At 41.4% G+C, this 18,305-nt stretch overlaps 1 protein-coding gene across 1 annotated transcript; it reads right to left on the bottom strand.

The window, feature by feature from the left end:
- Positions 1–109: 109 nt before the first annotated feature.
- On the bottom strand, positions 110–11,201 carry LOC142863848 (alpha-1,6-mannosyl-glycoprotein 4-beta-N-acetylglucosaminyltransferase-like). Its single transcript, XM_075996948.1, has 3 exons — positions 10,892–11,201; positions 9,832–9,988; positions 110–3,393 (listed from the first exon to the last, which is right to left on the bottom strand). The coding sequence occupies exons 1-3, from the start codon at positions 10,997–10,999 to the stop codon at positions 2,177–2,179; spliced, it is 1,482 nt and encodes a 493-aa protein (XP_075853063.1). The 5' UTR covers positions 11,000–11,201; the 3' UTR covers positions 110–2,176.
- Positions 11,202–18,305: the final 7,104 nt, after the last annotated feature.

Here is an 18,305-nt window from a genome sequence, read left to right as displayed (position 1 = left end):
CTCAAACCAAAAAAAATAAAATAAAATAAAATAAATTGTAAATTAACTGTCAGTTTGAATCAAATAAAAAAGGATGAATTTTGAACGATCACTTCACCTGTTATAAAGCCCCAAGGATGTGTCTGCACTGCCATTCCACACCTCTTGCCCAGGCTGCTGCCATACTCTGCTGCCTGGAGCACCCTTAGTCACCACAAATTGGTCCTCAACTCTCTTTTTCTCTCTTGGGCCTATGACTGCCCAGTGAGCCTCTGAAATTTCCCTTTCTCCTTTCTTTCTCCTTTCCTTTCTCTTTCTTGAGTGTTGCTCTGTTGCCCAGGCTAGAGTGCAGTGGTGTCACCCTGGCTCACTGTAACCTCCAACTCCTGGGCTCAAATGATCCTCCTGCCTTAGCTGGGACTACAGGTGTTGCCTGGCTAATTTTTCTATTTTTTGTAGAGATTAGGTCTCACTATATTGCTCAGGCTGGTCTCAAACTCCTGGGCTAAAGCAATCCTCCTTCCTCGAGCTCCCAATGTGCTTGGATTACAGGTGAGAAGAATCTTGAAAGCGGAGGAAAAAATACATTACATACAAGATAACAACTATTGAAAAGACAGATCTTATCAAAAACAATAGAGGCTGAAAAGCAGTGGAACAACAACCTAAAAGTGCTGAAAAAAAAAAAAAAAGAGAATACTGTATCGAGCACAAATCTCCTTCGAGAATGACAACACAGCTGACCTGCACTACATGAAGTGTTAAAGGAAATTTAGTTGTAATTGAAAAGTTCCCTTCCTATTTCAAAGTCTCTTAGAGTATTAGAAAAACTATGTTTTTGAAACTAGTGCTTTCCTCACTCATCTGCAATGCCATCTCCATCATAAATCACGTTTCTATATATCCCTATTTCTATCCCTGTATGTCCCTATTCCCCAGGGGCCTGTGTTGTGATTCTCCCACTGCTGCTTGTCATAAATTCTACCCTGCATTTTTGCCCATCACTATAATCTCTGACACCATAGCATCTGCTGGATCATACGGCCCAAGTGGCAAAGCCTCTTGTCTTATGGTCTGGACCTGCTATAAGCCCTTTCTTGCCCCATGACCCAATCTAAGCTGGCAACTCTCAGTGTCACCCAGCAAATGAGCTGGAACAGTATTCCTAGGTATGGAAAGTGTTGCCTCCAAAACCTAAGGAAGCCCACAAAGCGTTGTGCTTCCTTTGTCATGGTAAAGGATGCAAAATGCTGCAGTTTGTCCTTTACTCTGGACCCCTAAACACTCTAGTCAAGTGACAAGTTCCTGAATCTTTGCAGAGTTTATCTCTTACCCGCTTACGAAGGCCTCCAGCATCTAAGACACTTCTTGCTTGTCCTGCCTAAGCAGCAGGATGTCATCAGGGTAATGGGTTGATAGGATGTTCTGTGGGATGTCCAGGCAGTATAAATCTCTTTGGACTATATTATGACAGAGGGAAGGAAAGCTAACATAGTTCTAGGGCAGAAACATGAGTAAATATTATCATCTCACATGAACGTGAACCATTTCTGATCAGAATAGAGAAGAATGAACTTGCCAAATCAAAGGCTGCATAGCATATGCCCAAGGGCTTATTAATACCCTTTAGCAATGATACCATGTCTGCACAGCAGCTGTGATCAGGGTTACTAGTTGGATGAGTTTGTGGCAGTCTATGGTCATTTTTCAGGGTCTATCTCATTTCTGCAGGGACCAGACTAGTGAATGAAACAGACATATGATAGAAACCACCACCCCTGTATCTTTTAGGTCTCTAGTGGGGGCTCTACTCTGTGCCATCATCCCCCAACCTGGGATATAATACTTTTTAAATTTACTATCTGGTGGAAGTATTACTTTCTGGTTAGTGGAAAGATCCTTTGTATTCTTTCATGCACTGTTAGAATCTTGGGATATGAGCATCAGTTAGTCTTACTCACATGTTCCTGTCCTTTGTAGAAGTCTGGTATTATTGATCCAAGGAAAGAATTTTGGATGGTAGACCCTTTTGGACAGAAAACCAGAGAAGGTCTTAAGAAGTCCCCTCCTCCCACCCATGACTCTCTAGCACAAAGAGGATATTACCTTCCTCTGCCTTTCAATATGCTGTGTTCTTCTGTATTAAGAATCCTTGAAAGGAACCAGCAAAGAGATGTGTCTGACCAATTTTAAGACTTTAATGTTTTGTTACCTCTGTAGACTCCAACCTGACTACACCCAGAACTTCCAATGGCTTCTGTGTGTATTTCTCAGTTTCCTTAATCCAGAGGTTGATGTGCCTGACTATTAATCCAGAGGGCAGAGGGGCTGTTACCACTACTCTCACACATTTCACCTTCTTCCCAGACTCTTCAGATAATACGTGTTTATCCAGGATGCCATTGATGAGGAGGCCCAGCAGAATATAGTCATCACAGTCATTGATCCTATTAGTAGAGTCATAGCCCAGTTCTACTTGCCCCTCTTCCAACTGATTCTCCTTCTTCAGTTCAGAGCCCGTCAGCACTTGAACTCGGAACACTACAGCAGGTATGTTCAAAAGCACAGTCAGATGGCTTCCAGCCGTAGCCTCTTTGGTATAAAAGAAACTCTCATCCAAGCTATAGGCATTCATGAGAACAGAGCCATCGGTAGCATTCAGATCCGTGTAAAGGGTGGCAGCAGGGTTGCTGGGAGAGCCAGTGTCATTTTCCTTAAATTCTTCACCTTTGAGCATGTCAAATCTGCCTCCAAAGGGAGAGTACTTGCCCATGTGCTGGAAGAGGAAGGGGAAGAACCGGATTGCTTTTTTCTGCCTGAGAATGTCTCGGAAATGGGAGAGGAGGTTGTTGCAGGGCATTTCTTGGTAGAAGAGGAGGAGGAAACGAACAAAGCCAGAGAGGTCTCTGGTACGAAAGAGTTTTCCGGTGAAGCCCAGCTGACAGAACTCCAGAGTCACCCAAGGCTCCCTTTCCCAGGCAGACAGGATGGAAGCGATCTGGGTGACAAATCCAGGGGCACACTTCACGTCATCTTCCATCGTCAGGAAATAATCAGAGTGGTTGGTGGCAAAGTTCATGAGGAAGGCATAATTCATGTTCTGCTTGGAGCGCAAGACGACATAGGCAGGGGTGTCATTGAAGTGTTTCGTAAGGCCCTTCAAGGGAAGATACCTGTTGAGAGGAGTAGTGATCACTACGAGCTGTCTGGCCTGGACATAAGATTTAAAGAGAGTTGAGATGTTGGAGATCATTTCATCCAGCCACCTGGGGTCAGGATCTGCCAGTTGTACCAGAACAATGGAGTGTCTTCGTTCGGCCGGGGAGGAAGCAGAGAAGAGAGATTGCAGGGTGTCCAGGAGGTGGCTGCTCCCTTGGGGATGCCACGCCGAGGAAATCCCTATGGTCAGCAGTTCTAGGATTGGGGAGAAAAGAGGACCCTTATGAACTTAGAGGACTGGGGAAAGTGTTTGCTGTGGGGGAGGTTGCGATAGTCTCTTAGGTATTTCTGCATGCCAACCTCATGTATTCCTATGGCTAGTTCACATTTTCTCTCCCCCAGGACTCAGTGTGAACCATGTTAGGAGTTAATATCTGGTCGCAAATTGAGAATTTTTTTGAAAACAATTATTACCTTTGAAAACGATGATGAGGGAAATGCATTAAGGTAACAAACCAAACATTTGCATCTATGGCTCCTCCCCCTCCCCCCCCCCATTCTACTGAAAGTGCTGGCCTGAGAGAACCATAGTATGTGAAGAATTCAGAAGACAGAGAGAATATGGAATAGGGCTTGTAGAGAAATATAAGTAAAGGGATCTACAGTTCAAAAGACACACAAGAGAAAACAACTGAACAGGTGCATCTTTCTACAAAAAACCTTGGAGAGATTCTAAGTTCAAAGACACCAAATACAAAGAAGAGGCGTGGGCCCTGGATGGTCATCTGGATAATTAATTCTAGAATCATTCCCAGAACCACCGAGCCAGTGGCCACCAAGGGGCTGGTGGTGCAGCATCCACGCTCAGGCTAAAAAGTCCTAAGAACTTTTTGTCTAGATAATGTGGGTGTTCTGCCAGGGGAAAGCTCATGGTGCAAGTCCTGGGGCTGGAGGAAACATCAGAACCGAAGCCCAGGACTCTGGGCAACAGAGCTGGGAAAGGAGATCACAGAGTTAACTAGGGCCTTTGCCTCTAGGATAAAGCTCTACGTATGGGTCCCTGAAGCAAGTTCAGAAATGAAGAGACTGCCAGCAGACATCTAAGGCAGATCAATGGGGACATGCCTCAGATGACTTAGGACTTTACTAGAAGGGATGGGGGGATACTCTGCCCAGAAGATCAGCTACCCACAGCCCTCATTGACCCCATGTGTCACTACTCCTTACAATCAAATGGAGGCAGGTTTCCATAATCACTTTTACAGAGAGGCAAACGGGGACGGCTATTTAGAACAAAGAAGTCAATGTTCACTTTAGACCCTCAAATATAAATCTGAAACAGGAATCATCAATATAATGGAAGATGACTCCAGAAATAGAAGCTACCAGAGGAAACAAGGAATCGAAGAATGTCAAATATGTTAAATCAATACTCAGAACGGAGAGGAAATCACATTGTTTGGCAAAAGAACAGGCTGATATGAATCTGAAAGAGTTTGTAGAAAATATGGATGTGGGGACTTGATCAAGTTCAGGTTAGATTTGGGGGTAAAAATACTTCATGTGTTGGCTGGGCGTGGTGGCTCACACCTGTAATCCTAGCACTCTGGGAGGCAGAGGCGGGAGGATCGCTCAAGGTCAGAAGTTCAAAACCAGCCTGAGCAAGATCAAGACCCCATCTCTACTAAAAATAGAAAGAAATTAATTGTCCAACTAAAAAATATATATAGAGAAAAAATTATCCGGGTATGGTGGTGCATGCCTGTAGTCCCAGCTACTTGGGAGGCTGAGGCAGGAGGATTGCTTGAGCCCAAGAGTTTGAGGTTTCTGTGAGCTAGGTTGATGCCATGGCACTCTAGCCTGGGCAACAAAGTGAGACTGTCTCGAAAAAAAAAGCCTCATGGGTTGGTGATGTGTTCTCCCACTTGAAGGCACATAACGGCAGGTTGTGTCTGTTTATATGATGTCAACAGCCTTTGATGCTCAATGCCTAGATCTGTTAATACATTAAGAGTTACAATGCACTGATATTCTAAGTCAAGAATTTCTTCATTTATTATCTGGAAAAAACAATTAAAAAAACTAAGGCAAAAATAAAAATAAGGGGAGCAGAGTGTGGAATTAGGAAAATAAAAGCAAAATGTAATTAAATATAATAGGGTAAAAAATGCAGAAGATCAATAAAAGGTGGTTGTTAGAAAATATTAGTAAACTAAACTTATGGCTAAAAAGGGAGAAAATGCAAATAATATTAGGAATAAAAAATGTGTCATAACTAGAGGAATGAAGATTTAAAAAATATCATAAGTACAAACAAATCATTAGAAAAATAGACAAAATTTATGAATTGGCATGCCACGAAATACAAAATATAAGTGACCGATAAGACACATGAAAGCGTAAATGACCAATAGACAGCTGTTCGACCATACTGGTAGTCAGAGAAGAGCAAATCAGAACCAAAGAATTACAGAAGTTGAAAAATAGGACGGTACTAACAGGTGGCAAAGATGTAGAATAACAGCACTTCATATCTTGATGGCAGGAATATAAACTAAGCCACTTGAAAAAGCTTTAGCATGTTGATATATTTAAAACGTAATTTGCATTAGAGAGTGAACGAGTGATAACTGTGGTCATGTGCTTTTTTGTTTTTGTTTTGGTAAGCCACAGTTTGGCGAAATCTAAGAAAGTGGAAGATATACATATCCTATAAGCTAGCAATTTTACTACTAGGATTATACCCTAGAGGATTTCTCCCGTGCTCATAAGGACTTGTGTACATGAATATTCACAGCAATGTTCTTGGAAATAGCAGAAACTGGAAGTAACCTAAGTGTCTATCAACAGGAGAATGGATCAAAATATTATGATGGTTCATTCAACTTGGTTGAATGTTTTATACATAGTAATACAAACATCACATTAAGTGAAAAGGAATGAAAAGGAAGTGAAAGAAATCTCACAAACATAACATGAAGTGAAAAAAGCGAGTCCTGGAAGAAACCCATACAGTTAGTTTTATACCATTTTTATGAAGTTTAAAAACTGTACTCTAGGCTGGGCGCGGTGGCTCACGCCTGTAATCCTAGCACTCTGGGAGGCCGAGGCGGGCGGATTGCTCGAGGTCAGGAGTTCGAAACCAGCCTGAGCCTGAGCGAGACCCCGTCTCTACTATAAATAGAAAGAAATTAATTGGCCAACTAATATATATATAGAAAAAATTAGCCGGGCATGGTGGCGCATGCCTGTAGTCCCAGCTACTTGGGAGGCTGAGGCAGAAGGATTGCCTGAGCCCAGGAGATTGAGGTTGCTGTGAGCTAGGCTGATGCCATGGCACTCACTCTAGCCTGGGCAACAAAAGCGAGACTCTGTCTCAAAAAACAAACAAACAAAAAAAAAAACTGTACTCTAGCCTGGGCAACAGAGCCAGACTCTGTCTCAAAAAAAAAAAAAAAAAAAAAAAAAAAAAGAACTGTAACATACAGAGGAACACACTTAGCCAGAATTTTGTAAGACCTACAAAAGAAAATAACAAAGCTATAATGAAGTTCATAAAAGAAGACTTGTATACATGTAGATATATAACACATTTTTGGATGGTATGATCAGTATTAAAAGGCATTAATTAGGCCGGGCGCTGTGGCTCACGCCTGTAATCCTAGCTCTTGGGAGGCCGAGGCAGGCGGATTGCTCAAGGTCAGGAGTTCAAAACCAGCCTGAGCAAGAGCGAGACCCCGTCTCTACTATAAATAGAAAGAAATTAATTGGCCAACTGATATATATATAAAAAAAAAAAAAATTAGCCGGGCATGGTGGCGCATGCCTGTAGTCCCAGCTACCCGGGAGGCTGAGGCAGAAGGATCACTCGAGCCCAGGAGTTTGAGGTTGCTGTGAGCTAGGCTGACGCCACGGCACTCACTCTAGCCTGGGCAACAAAGCGAGACTCTGTCTCAAAAAAAAAAAAAAAAAAAAAAAAAAGGCATTAATTAACTCCAAGTATATCTATAAATTTGATGCAATCTCAATCAAGAGTATTTTTTCATAGAGTTTGGTAAGCTAATTAAAAAATTCATCTCAAAACAAAAAAAAAATTCATCTGGAAGAGAAAAAATAAAGACTAGACAAAAATTTGAAAGAGTACCATAATAAGTAGGGGATGGAGGATTAATCTAAAAACATGTACAATAAAGCAACAGAAACTCAAATCAGGCCGGGCGCGGTGGCTCACGCCTGTAATCCTAGCACTCTGGGAGGCCGAGGCGGGTGGATTGCTCAAGGTCAGGAGTTCGAAACCAGCCTGACCAAGAGCGAGACCCCGTCTCTACTATAAATAGAAAGAAATTAATTGGCCAACTAATATATATAGAAAAAAAAATTAGCCGGGCATGGTGGCACATGCCTGTAGTCCCAGCTACTCGGGAGGCTGAGGCAGCAGGATTGCTCGAGCCCAGGAGTTTGAGGTTGCTGTGAGCTAGGCTGACGCCATGGCACTCATTCTAGCCTGGGTAACAAAGTGAGACTCTGCCTCAAAAAAAAAAAAAAAAAAAAAAGAAACTCAAATCATAAGGAATTGGTACCGGAATATTTTAAAAAGTCAATGGAACAAAATGGTTTCCAGAAATAAACCCATGGGAGCTTCCATGACAACAGGAGCATTTCTTATCAGTGGGGGGTGTGTGTTGGGGAGGTGGAGTATTTAGCAAATGGTACTGAGATCATAGGATATCCAATTTTAAATAAAGCTAATTATCTAGCTCACATGTTACTTAAAAATAAATATCATCTGTGTAAACTGTTTCTACCATAAAAAGCAAAACCACAAGAGTATTAGAAGAACTTATAGTGAAAGTTTGCCAGAAATAATCCTGTAGTAGGGAAGTTTTTTCTCTTAAGCAAGACATGGAACCCAGAAGCCATAAAAATCATGGACAGATTCGATTATACAAGATCTAAAAATATCCATATGACAAAAGAATCATGAACAAAAGATAAGCATAGACTCTGGGCCAGGCGCAGTGGCTCACGTCTGTAATCCTAGCACTCTGGGAGGCCAAGGCGGGCGGATTGCTCGAGGTCAGGCGTTCGAAACTAGCCTGAGCAAGAGCGAGACCCCGTCTCTACTATAAATAGAAAGAAATTAATTGGCCAACTAATATATATAGAAAAAATTAGCTGGGCGTGGTAGTCCCAGCTACTCGGGAGGCTGAGGCAGGAGGATCACTTGAGCCCAGAAGTTTGAGGTTGCTGTGAGCTAGGCTGACACCACGGCACTCACTCTAGCCTGAGCAACAAAGTGAGACCCTGTCTCAAAAAATAATAAAAACAAAAATAAAAATGACCTTTAAACATATATATATATATATATATATATATATATATATATAGTCAAACTGTTACTAATAATGAGGGACAGCAAATAACAACAAATATCACCAAATAATAAGAAATATTATCTGCCCTTTAAATTGACAAACAACAATAGCACTGGCAAGATTGTGAGGAAATAGACACCCCAAAACTTATGTATGCTTTTTTTATACAATGTGGAGGTATCAATCAAAATCTAAAGTGTATATGCCCTTTGACCCATTAGTTTCATGTATAGGAGTATTTCCCATAGAAATATTTTTACATATGAGCAAAAATATATTAATTGTGACATTGGTTATAATAGAAAAATATTTAAAACAACTGAGTGCCCATCAGTAAGGAATGATTAAATAATTTTTTTTACATTCATACTATGTTATCGCCAGCAGTTATAGAAAGAATGGGGTAAGGGAAAATTCTCCGACATATACATATCAATGAACGAAGAAAGAAAATCTCAGAGCAATACATATAAAGCGATCTTTTTAAATCCCACAGATATAGCATACATGCAAATGCTAGAAGGATGTGTGGATCGCAGGAAGGGTACTCATCACACTTCTATGGGAGGGGAAAGACATGGGTGAGAAAAAGAACTTTCACTTTCTACTCTCTATACAATATATATTTACAATGCATTCTGTGCAAATAGTTTACGATCTGCTGCAAATGAAGGTTTTTAAAGACTGTGAAGGTAACTCACACCAAGGATGGAAGGACAGGGTCTCCAGCATATGGAGAGTCTAAAGAGCACTAAAACCAATTTTGGTGACCTGAAACTTTCATAGTCCTGGCTTTGCTCTCCAGAATCATCTCCCGTGCTGCAGATCTGCTAAAGTATACTTCTCAGGCTTTAATGTGCACACCAGTCACCTGGGGGTCTGAAAATTCTGATTCTGTAGGCCACCCCTAGGGTGGCCCTAGGGGTCTGTATTTCTAGCAAGCTCCCAGATGTTGCTGGTGTCTGTCCACAGACTACGCCTTAAGTGGCCAGGCACTAGAAGGTCTCTAGACCTCCACGGAACCCAGGGAGACCATGCTCTCAAGACTCTGTGTTGCCACCTCTCAACTTCTTTCTCCTTCTCACACTTTCCTTCTGTATTTTTCTATCACCTTCCTAGTTTCATCAGAAGATGGAACAGGGTATTAATGAACTCAGAATTACTATTAATTGTAGCCTAATTCCATAGGCCTGTTCCTTCATCCCCCTGCATGCCTGCCTTCTTCCCCCAGGCATCTGTGTCCTTTCCTTTCCACCTGCCTTTCCTCTCTACTCTTGCCTGACCTGGATGATCTACAACAGCCCATGTGGATACTCACTTTTTTCCATCGGAAGGGCTCCAATCAAGATACGGGAGCTCACATTTTTGAGTAGTTCTGAGTTTCTCTGCATAGTTTTGAAGGTTTTGAGGTGGCTTGTTCTAACAAAGCTGGTCTGCATCCGGGCTCTCTGCCAAGCTACCATCTTCTTTTCCCTCTAAGAAAAGGGTGAATTTCAGCTCTACAGTTCATTCCCTTTGGAAATAATAGCTAGTTGGATCCCCCTTTATATAATGTAATGAAATAGTTACCAGGATACCACGGGAGGTTGCTCAGGCTCAGTTTGAGTTTCTTCTTTATCTTCTGAAAAAGTTCTACCCTATGGATTTTTATATAGATTGTGGATCCTGGGGTAAAGGGAGTGGGTATTTCTCTAGCCGGGGTTATATGCAGGGGATGAGATGATGTCAGTGTATGCCATTCTTCACCCACAGTTATCGCTATGATTACAGTCTGATATGCAACACCTAATCCCATGAAGGGCATAGCATGTTAGGTGTGAAAGATACAGAAGGCCAGGTAATACCATCCCAGGACCCCAATCTAAAGTCTTTCCCATTGGTGGCATTCCACCCTTCCAAATTCATTCCCCACTCTCCCTTCTTTTCTTTGCTTTTTCTAGGTTCTGGTGAAATTTTCTCTGCTCCCTAGAATTTTTCTTGACTTGGAGAAATGACTCAGCTGCTCTGAGGTTCAGGATCCTAATGCATAAAATGGAGGAACATGTATAACTTTGAAAACGAAGGAAATTTTCTAAAATGGGAAACATAAAACAAGAAGAAAATTTTCTATCTCATCAATTGCTATAAGGAAGGCACCAACTCTGCTGAAACATTAAATAAGTGTTATTTCTTCCCAGCCCTGAATTCTCTTTCTTCCAGAGTGCCACCATCCCTTACTATCTTCATCAGAGAAAAATGATATGTTGATTCCTCAAGCTTTCTTGTCTTTCCTTGACTGTCTACGGTATTCGTGACAATTTCACATAAATAGACACTTAGATAATGCCTTTCAGTCCAGGGATTTCAAGTTTGCCCCACCCCAAATTTCTGATACTTACCCAAGATAGGAAACTTGTAGTATCAAAGGGGTTTTCATCAATGAAGTAGAAGACTGGGAGCACCACCGCTGCTGCAATAATGATAAGTTTCCATAGCAAAGCTTTCATGGTGCTGGGTTTGGGAACTTGTAGAGCTGTTTCCCAATCCACAATCTTTTGAGGTAAGCTCAGATGTCTGCAATTTATACACACAGTATTGAGAAAAGTTTCATCCGATGGTAATATTAAAAAGCTTTTCTAATTTCAAAAAATTAAATTTCTCTCTTGCAGTTATAACTTACAATTGAAAAACATTATCATTGAATAAGTGTAGTTTCCAAAGCCAGTAATTCTGAACCTTGGGTTCTTAGATATATATTCTTAGGGGTGCTTAACAACTTTTTTCTCTCAAAAGAGAACTATGTATTTCTCATGTTTGGGACACACATGTGTATAGAAGTGTATGCAAGGTGCTCTTCATCTCACAGCCAGGGCTACCCTGTACTTGCCTGCAAATCTTCCTATCTATCCTGCACATCTTCCTATCTATCCATTCCTTCATTTCTCTTCTTCTGGACACCAGTTTAATTAAATTTCCCAAACTCTTTCCACCTCGATTGCTCCACCTCCATACTCCCTGACCTGATTTCCATTGAGGGTAAGGTCAAGGGCAGGGAGCTCGATTCTGTTCCAATAGGAGTTTCTGGGTGCATTACAGGGGAACATTTCTTATTCCCACATTTGGAACAGATTGCCTTCCCTGAGGAGGTAAGGAAGGGGTAAGGAGGGAATGAGTGAGGAATTGAGAAGAGGTGATCTTTAATGGATATTTGTGGTAGAAGAATTGCAGAAGAGCCTATTAACTCCGTTACTCTGTTGACTCTCTGAAGCTAGGAAGACATTCTCTAGACTTTGCTCTTGTCTGTGTTGCCTATGTTAAACATCATGGAATGTTCCAGAATGGGATACCTGAAGCCTTTAACTCTCTCTCTCTTCCAAGATCTATCCCTTCCAAAATGCTCACTGCTCCCTCTGTCTACCACTAATCTTATGTGTGATAGATTTTGACCTGATTCATCATGAGCCAGGAGTTCTGTGAGGTGGTGGTAGTCTTTAATCAAGTACTTATTACTGTCTTCCTGCTCTCTTAAGCCACATTCAAAGACGGGTAGCTCCAAGAAGAGAAAACAGTGGGTCATTTGGTCTTCTGCAAACCTGAACCTCAAGCCAGCATTTCCTCTTGTTTTTAGGTGTGACATCTCTATTTCTCCACAGATTTTCCTGCCTGATTCCAGAGACTGTCCTCCTAGCTTATCTCTGGGGTATGCTTGTCAGGGGCTTTGGGAATAACTTCATGTTTTCCCAGGGGTGTCCTCCCCTCCGTTACCTAAAGTCTAGACCGTTTTTGGTCATGCATTCATCACTCCTGAATCTTTTTCACGTCATCTTCCTTTGCCTTCTGGATGACTCACTGAACAAAATGCAGGCATGGGCACTTATAAGGCACTTATGTAGGCTCCAAGGTAGGTTCTACATGGGATCAAGTCAGCAGTTCCAGAGACAACCTGGCTTTCTGACAGGAGCCAATCCCACAGGGCTTTTGAGGAGGAAGCAAGTAAGGAGATTAAAAAGTTTTGGCTTTTTAAAAAAAGTTTTGACCACAACACATGAAAGTTCTTACCTTGATTGAAGCTGTAGCTTTGTGTAAGATTGTTTTTTTTTTCCCCAGGTGCATAGGAACTGAGCTCTGCACTTGACTCTTCATGGATTTTCCCAAAGTCAAGAAGAAAATGTAACGTTTGGGAAGACAGTGATGAGGCCAGAATGTGCATCCTCTGAGGCGAGATAAAGCTGGTCACCACTCTCAGGTGACATCCCCCCTGGCAACCATTGTTCTCCCTGAATGTGGGGGCGGGGAATGTTTACCACCCTAGCCTCGCACCCAGCACCAGCTCCTGGGTGAGAGAGATGGTGAGGAAGGGCTGATATCCACTGCTTGAGATTCTGACCTGGATCCAGGGATGTGGACTGTAACTGGGACACATATTTCCCCAACTAAGAATAGTTTTATTGGTATTTCCCTAATTATGAATACAATACGTGTTCATCGTAAAACATTAAATCAATTACAAGAAAAAAGAATAAAAATGACTCAAAATCCCAATGGTCAGTGACAACCTCTTGTTAACATCTTGAATCAAAATGAGAAGGATGGGTTGAGGTCTGACTTTATGGTGACAGACTTCACTCAGAACTATTTGAACAAGAGAACTCACCGAGTGTGGCAGTTTCTCTGAGAGTTCAGGGGAGAGGTAAGTCCATGCTTCACAAACTGACCAGTTTAAGTTTTCTTGGGAAACTTCCAATTCCTACTTATCCCCAAATTCAGTCTTTTAGCCCTAAAAATTTCCGTCACTCTTCTTTACCTGCCACCTTCATTGTCATCCTTAATAATTACGTCCTAAGTCAGTCTCTCCCACCCCCAAGCCTCTCCCACCATTCCTGGATTGTTGTGGATAACATATACAATTAATCACTATCTAAGGAGAAAATGATGGCAATATCATTCTATCACTTTTATAAGACCAGGATTGCAGTGTCCACTTTAAGATCTCCCCCGAAAGAACTAGATCTGCAATAAGAATCAGTTTTCATTTGGTAATGATGTTGCTTTATTTTTAATAAAGTCATTTGCTCAGAATATTAGGATTCTCACTCCCTTTTCGTCTTCACTGATTCTGTATTTTCTTCCCTCCTACTTCTTCTTCCTCTCACTGATCCCTTGTAACTGAAGCCCACTCCTTAAAGAACGATGGATGCCAGGGGCACAGCCACAGCTGCAGGAGGTGGTGTCTGGGGCCTGGCGCGCAGGAAGGGACCGCCTCGGTGCTAAGCCTGGTCACGGGCTCCAAGGAGAGTGCCCTTAGAGACCTCCTCTTCGACGTGCCCTCCAGGTGAGTCTCTGGGGCAGAGTGAGGCTGGGCCCGGCCGCTGGCAGGGCAGGAGGCGGCATGGACACAGCAGTGCCGGTGGGTGATGGTTGCCTCCCAGTGACATGTCCCTGGCTTCCATCTCTTGCCTCTGATGCAGGACTGGATATTGGCTTGGCTTAGCTATTTAGAGGACATGATGTGGATGCAGAGGTCCAGGTATTAGAGAGAAATCCCAAGTACTACCGGGAGTTTGATGATATGGAAGAGAATAATCACCCGTGCGGCCTATTTTTAACAAACACATTTCCTTGGTAGGAAAGAGTGTGGAGCAACAGCTGCAGGAGGCTTCCTGGATTTAGCACAGAGGCTTGCACAACTACAGTGCAAGCTGCACATCAGCAGCCATTAGGGAAATGTAAATCAACACCGCAATGAGACACCACTGCATGCCCACTGGGAGGGCTACAATTAAAGTGATGGACAATAACAAGTGTCGGTGAGGATGTGGAGAAACTGGAACCTTCCTACATTGTTAGTGTGAAAGTAAAATGGTGCAGCCACTGTGCAAAACTGTCTGTCAGTTCTTCAAAAAGTTAAACACAGAGTTACTATATGGCCCAGCAATTTGACTCCTAGGTCTATACCTCAGAGAAATGAAAACATATGTTCACACAAAAATCTGTACATGACTATCCATAGCAGTAATATTGAGAAGAACCAAAAAGTGGAAACACAAATGTCCAATTGATAAATGGACAAACAAAATGTGATACTCTATATAAGGCAATATTATTCAGCCATAAAAAGGAATGAAGTGTCGGTGCATGCTACAACATACATGAGACTTGAAAACATGCTAAGTGAGAGAAGACAGATACTAAAGGCCACATATTGTATACATATATGCAATGTATATACTAGAAATACATATTAGACGGATCACCTAAATGAAGGTGTAAACTTGGGCAATGGTGAGACAGTAATGAGAGCCAAAGAGATTCCTAATAGTATAAACCGCCCGGAATTCCTGTCCTTGTATACCTATAAACGAGACGTGCCACACGTTATTTCCTTAGAGCTTCCCTGAAACACTATTAGCATGTACTATTATTTTCCCCCTTTTATAGACGAGGAAATAGACAAAGAGAAATAAGCTACCCAAGATCACACAGCCAGTAAAGTAAGAGAGCAGAGGTGAGAACTCAGGCAACTCTAGAACCCATACTTCTAACCACCGTGCATACCACTTATAGAGACATTTCCTTTTTTTGCTGGGCACTAGTTTGAGTTGGCTAATGTTATTTGAGAAGAGTTTTAAGTAATAGGAATACTCTGATCCTTGATGCTGTTGGTTGCCCCTTCTTTCTTGGAATGCTCAGACTCCCTTTGCTTGGTGAGATGGCTGGCACTCTTCTGGTTCTCATATACTCTGTTTCCTTTTTTTTTTTTTTTTTTTTTGAGACAGAGTCTCGCTTTGTTGCCCAGGCTAGAGTGAGTGCTGTGGCGTCAGCCTAGCTCACAGCAACCTCAAACTCCTGGGCTCAAGCAATCCTCCTGCCCCAGCCTCCCGAGTAGCTGGGACTACAGGCATGCGCCCCCATGCCCAGCTGATTTTTTTCTGTATATATTAGTTGGCCAATTAGTTTCTTTCTATTTATAGTAGAGATGGCGTCTCGCTCTTGCTCAGGCTGGTTTCGAACTCCTGACCTCGAGCAATACGCCCGCGTTGGCCTCCCAGAGTGCTAGGATTGCAGGCATGAGCCACCGCGCCAGCCTGGTCTATTTCCTTTGTGGTCCTCTCCTCCTCTGCTCACCCCTTCAATGCTGGTTTTCCCTGAGCTTCCACCATCAGCCCTCTGCTTGTCTCACTGCACTCGGCCCCTTGCCTTGCCTTCCACTTCGCCATGGCTGGCACCTCTGCTCCCACGACGCTCTATTTCCTCACACACATGTCGTGTCTTTACGTAGGCTATGGTGAAGGTGAGATCAAAAACGGTGAAACAGCAAAAAAGGTGCAATAGAGAAAATAGACAAAGCCAGAAGTTGTTACTTTTAAAAGAGTAACAAAATTGATAAACCTCTAGGCAAGTCTGATCAAGAAAAAAAGAGCATAAACAAATCACCATAGCAAGAGAATAAGCCATACACTTGGCAATGTTTTAAATAAAATGGACAAAATCCTTAAAAAACAACTTAAAGATGAACATGTGAAGAAATTTTATATCTATTATAGTTTTATATCTATTAAAGAATCTGAATTCACGATGAACTAGTTTCCCGCACGAGAAAGCATAGGCTCAGATAGCTTCATGGGTGAATTCTTTAAAGTGCTTAAGAAAAAAGTATACTAATTTTAAACATATTCTTTCCAAAATAGAGGAGGGAATACTTCCCAACTGATTTTTATGAAGTCAGTATAACCTTTATACCAAAACCTGATTAGAGTTGGTCCGAGTGGTGTTTACAACTAATTGATCACAACCAGTTACAGATTCCTTTGTTCCTTCTCCACTCCCACTGCTCCACTTGACCAACCTGAAAACAGAACAAAACAGGCCGTAGCTTCCTAGCTCACGCCTGTAATCCCAGCTCTCTGGGAGGCCGAGGCGGGCAGATTGCTCCAGGTCAGGAGTTCAAAACCAGGCTGAGCAAGAGTGAGTCCCAGTCTCTACTATAAATAGAAAGAAATTAATTGGCCAACTTCTATATATAGAAAAAATTAGCCAGGCATGGTGGCGCATGCCTGTAGTCCCAGCTACTCGGGAGGCTGAGGCAGGAGGATCGCTTGAGCCCAGGAGTCTGAGGTTGCTGTGAGCACTCACTCTATCACTCTAGCATGGGCAACAGAGTGAGACTCTGTCTCAAAAAAAAAAAACCAAAAAAAAAAAAACCAACCAAAAATCACCCAAAACCTGACTACGACATTATAAGAAAGAAAAATTACAGCTCAATCTCTCACAGAAACATAGATGCAAAAATCCTGCATGAATATTAGCAAATCCAGTCCAGCAATGTTTAAAAAGCATAATACTAAATGATAAATTTTCCAGGAATTATCATCTTGACAGATTAAAAAAAACCCATTGGATAAAATTCAACATTCATTCATGGTAAAAACTCTTAGCAGACTAGGAATAAAGGGAAGATTTCCTTAATCTGGTTAGAGCATCTACCCTTCTTCCACCCAAATCTTTAATGGTGAATTATTGAAAGCTCCCCCAACTCCTGAGAATAGGAATGAACAAGGCTGGCCACCATCACAGTTCCTATTCAGCATTTAACTGTGGGTCCTAGCCAGTTCAAGAAGTCAAGAAAAAAATTAGAAAAGGTGTATGATTTGGAAAAAAATAAAATTGTCATTATTTTCAGATGTCATGATTGTATACACAGAAAACGCCAAAGACTCTATGGATAAACTATTAGAATTAATGTGTGCATTTAGCAAGGCCACTGGGTACAAGGTCAATGTATACAAATATCAATTGTATTTTCCATATACTAAGCACAAATAATTAGAAAATAAAATTTCCACATGATGCCATTTATAATACAACAAAAATATCAGTCCCAGCAATAAATCTGACAAAAGGTGTGTAAGTCTTCTAAACTGAAAACTGTAAGCTATTATTCAAAGCAATGAAAAGATATAAAGACATAGAAGAGTGTATTAAATGCTACAGTATATTCATGGATTGGAAGGCAAAATTCTGTAAAGATTTAAATTCTCTATAAATTGATCTATAGATTCCTGCAATACCAATCAAAATTCCAGGAATTTTTTTTTTGCGGAAATTGATAATCTGATTCTAAAATTTATAGGGAAATGCAAACAGTGCTAAGAATAGCCTAGGTAATCTTGAAGATCAAAGTTGGACAATTTACGCTATCATATATGAAGACCTATTATAAAGTCGTATTAATTCAAACAGTGTGATATTGGCATAAAGATAAAGTAGACCTATGGAATAAAGTAGAAAGTCCAGAAATGGACTCATGTGCATGTGGTCCCTTAATTTATGACAAAGATGACGTTATAGTATACTGGGGAAAGGACAATCTTTTCAACAACATAGCTGGCAAATTCGATATCCATCTGAAAAAAAATCATTATTCCTAACAGTACACACAAAATTTCAATTCCACATGGCCTAATATTACTAAGTGAATAGGAGAATGGCTATTAGGTAGGTATTTTGTAATGTTAGTGATGTATTTATATCTGGTAAATCTCAATATTCTCTTTCAGAAATCTCTTGAATATTCTCATATGTTTATTTTTATGAGTGGATATTAAAATAAAAATGTCAGATATAAATGAAATTACAAATAACTGGTTTGGAATTTCATTGGGATTGCATTGAATTTATATATATTTATTACATATACATGATTGTATACAAAGAAAATTCAGGCTGGGTCTGGTGGCTCACGCCTGTAATCCCAGCACTCTGGGAGGCAGAGGTGGGAGGATCCTTTGAGCTCAGGAGTTCGAAACCAGCCTG

This window comes from Microcebus murinus, chromosome 23 (assembly GCF_040939455.1).
Source record: "Microcebus murinus isolate Inina chromosome 23, M.murinus_Inina_mat1.0, whole genome shotgun sequence".
Taxonomy (NCBI): Eukaryota; Metazoa; Chordata; class Mammalia; order Primates; family Cheirogaleidae; genus Microcebus; species Microcebus murinus.
Note: the sequence above shows the minus strand (reverse complement) of the source record. Positions and strands in the feature narration are given on the sequence as shown.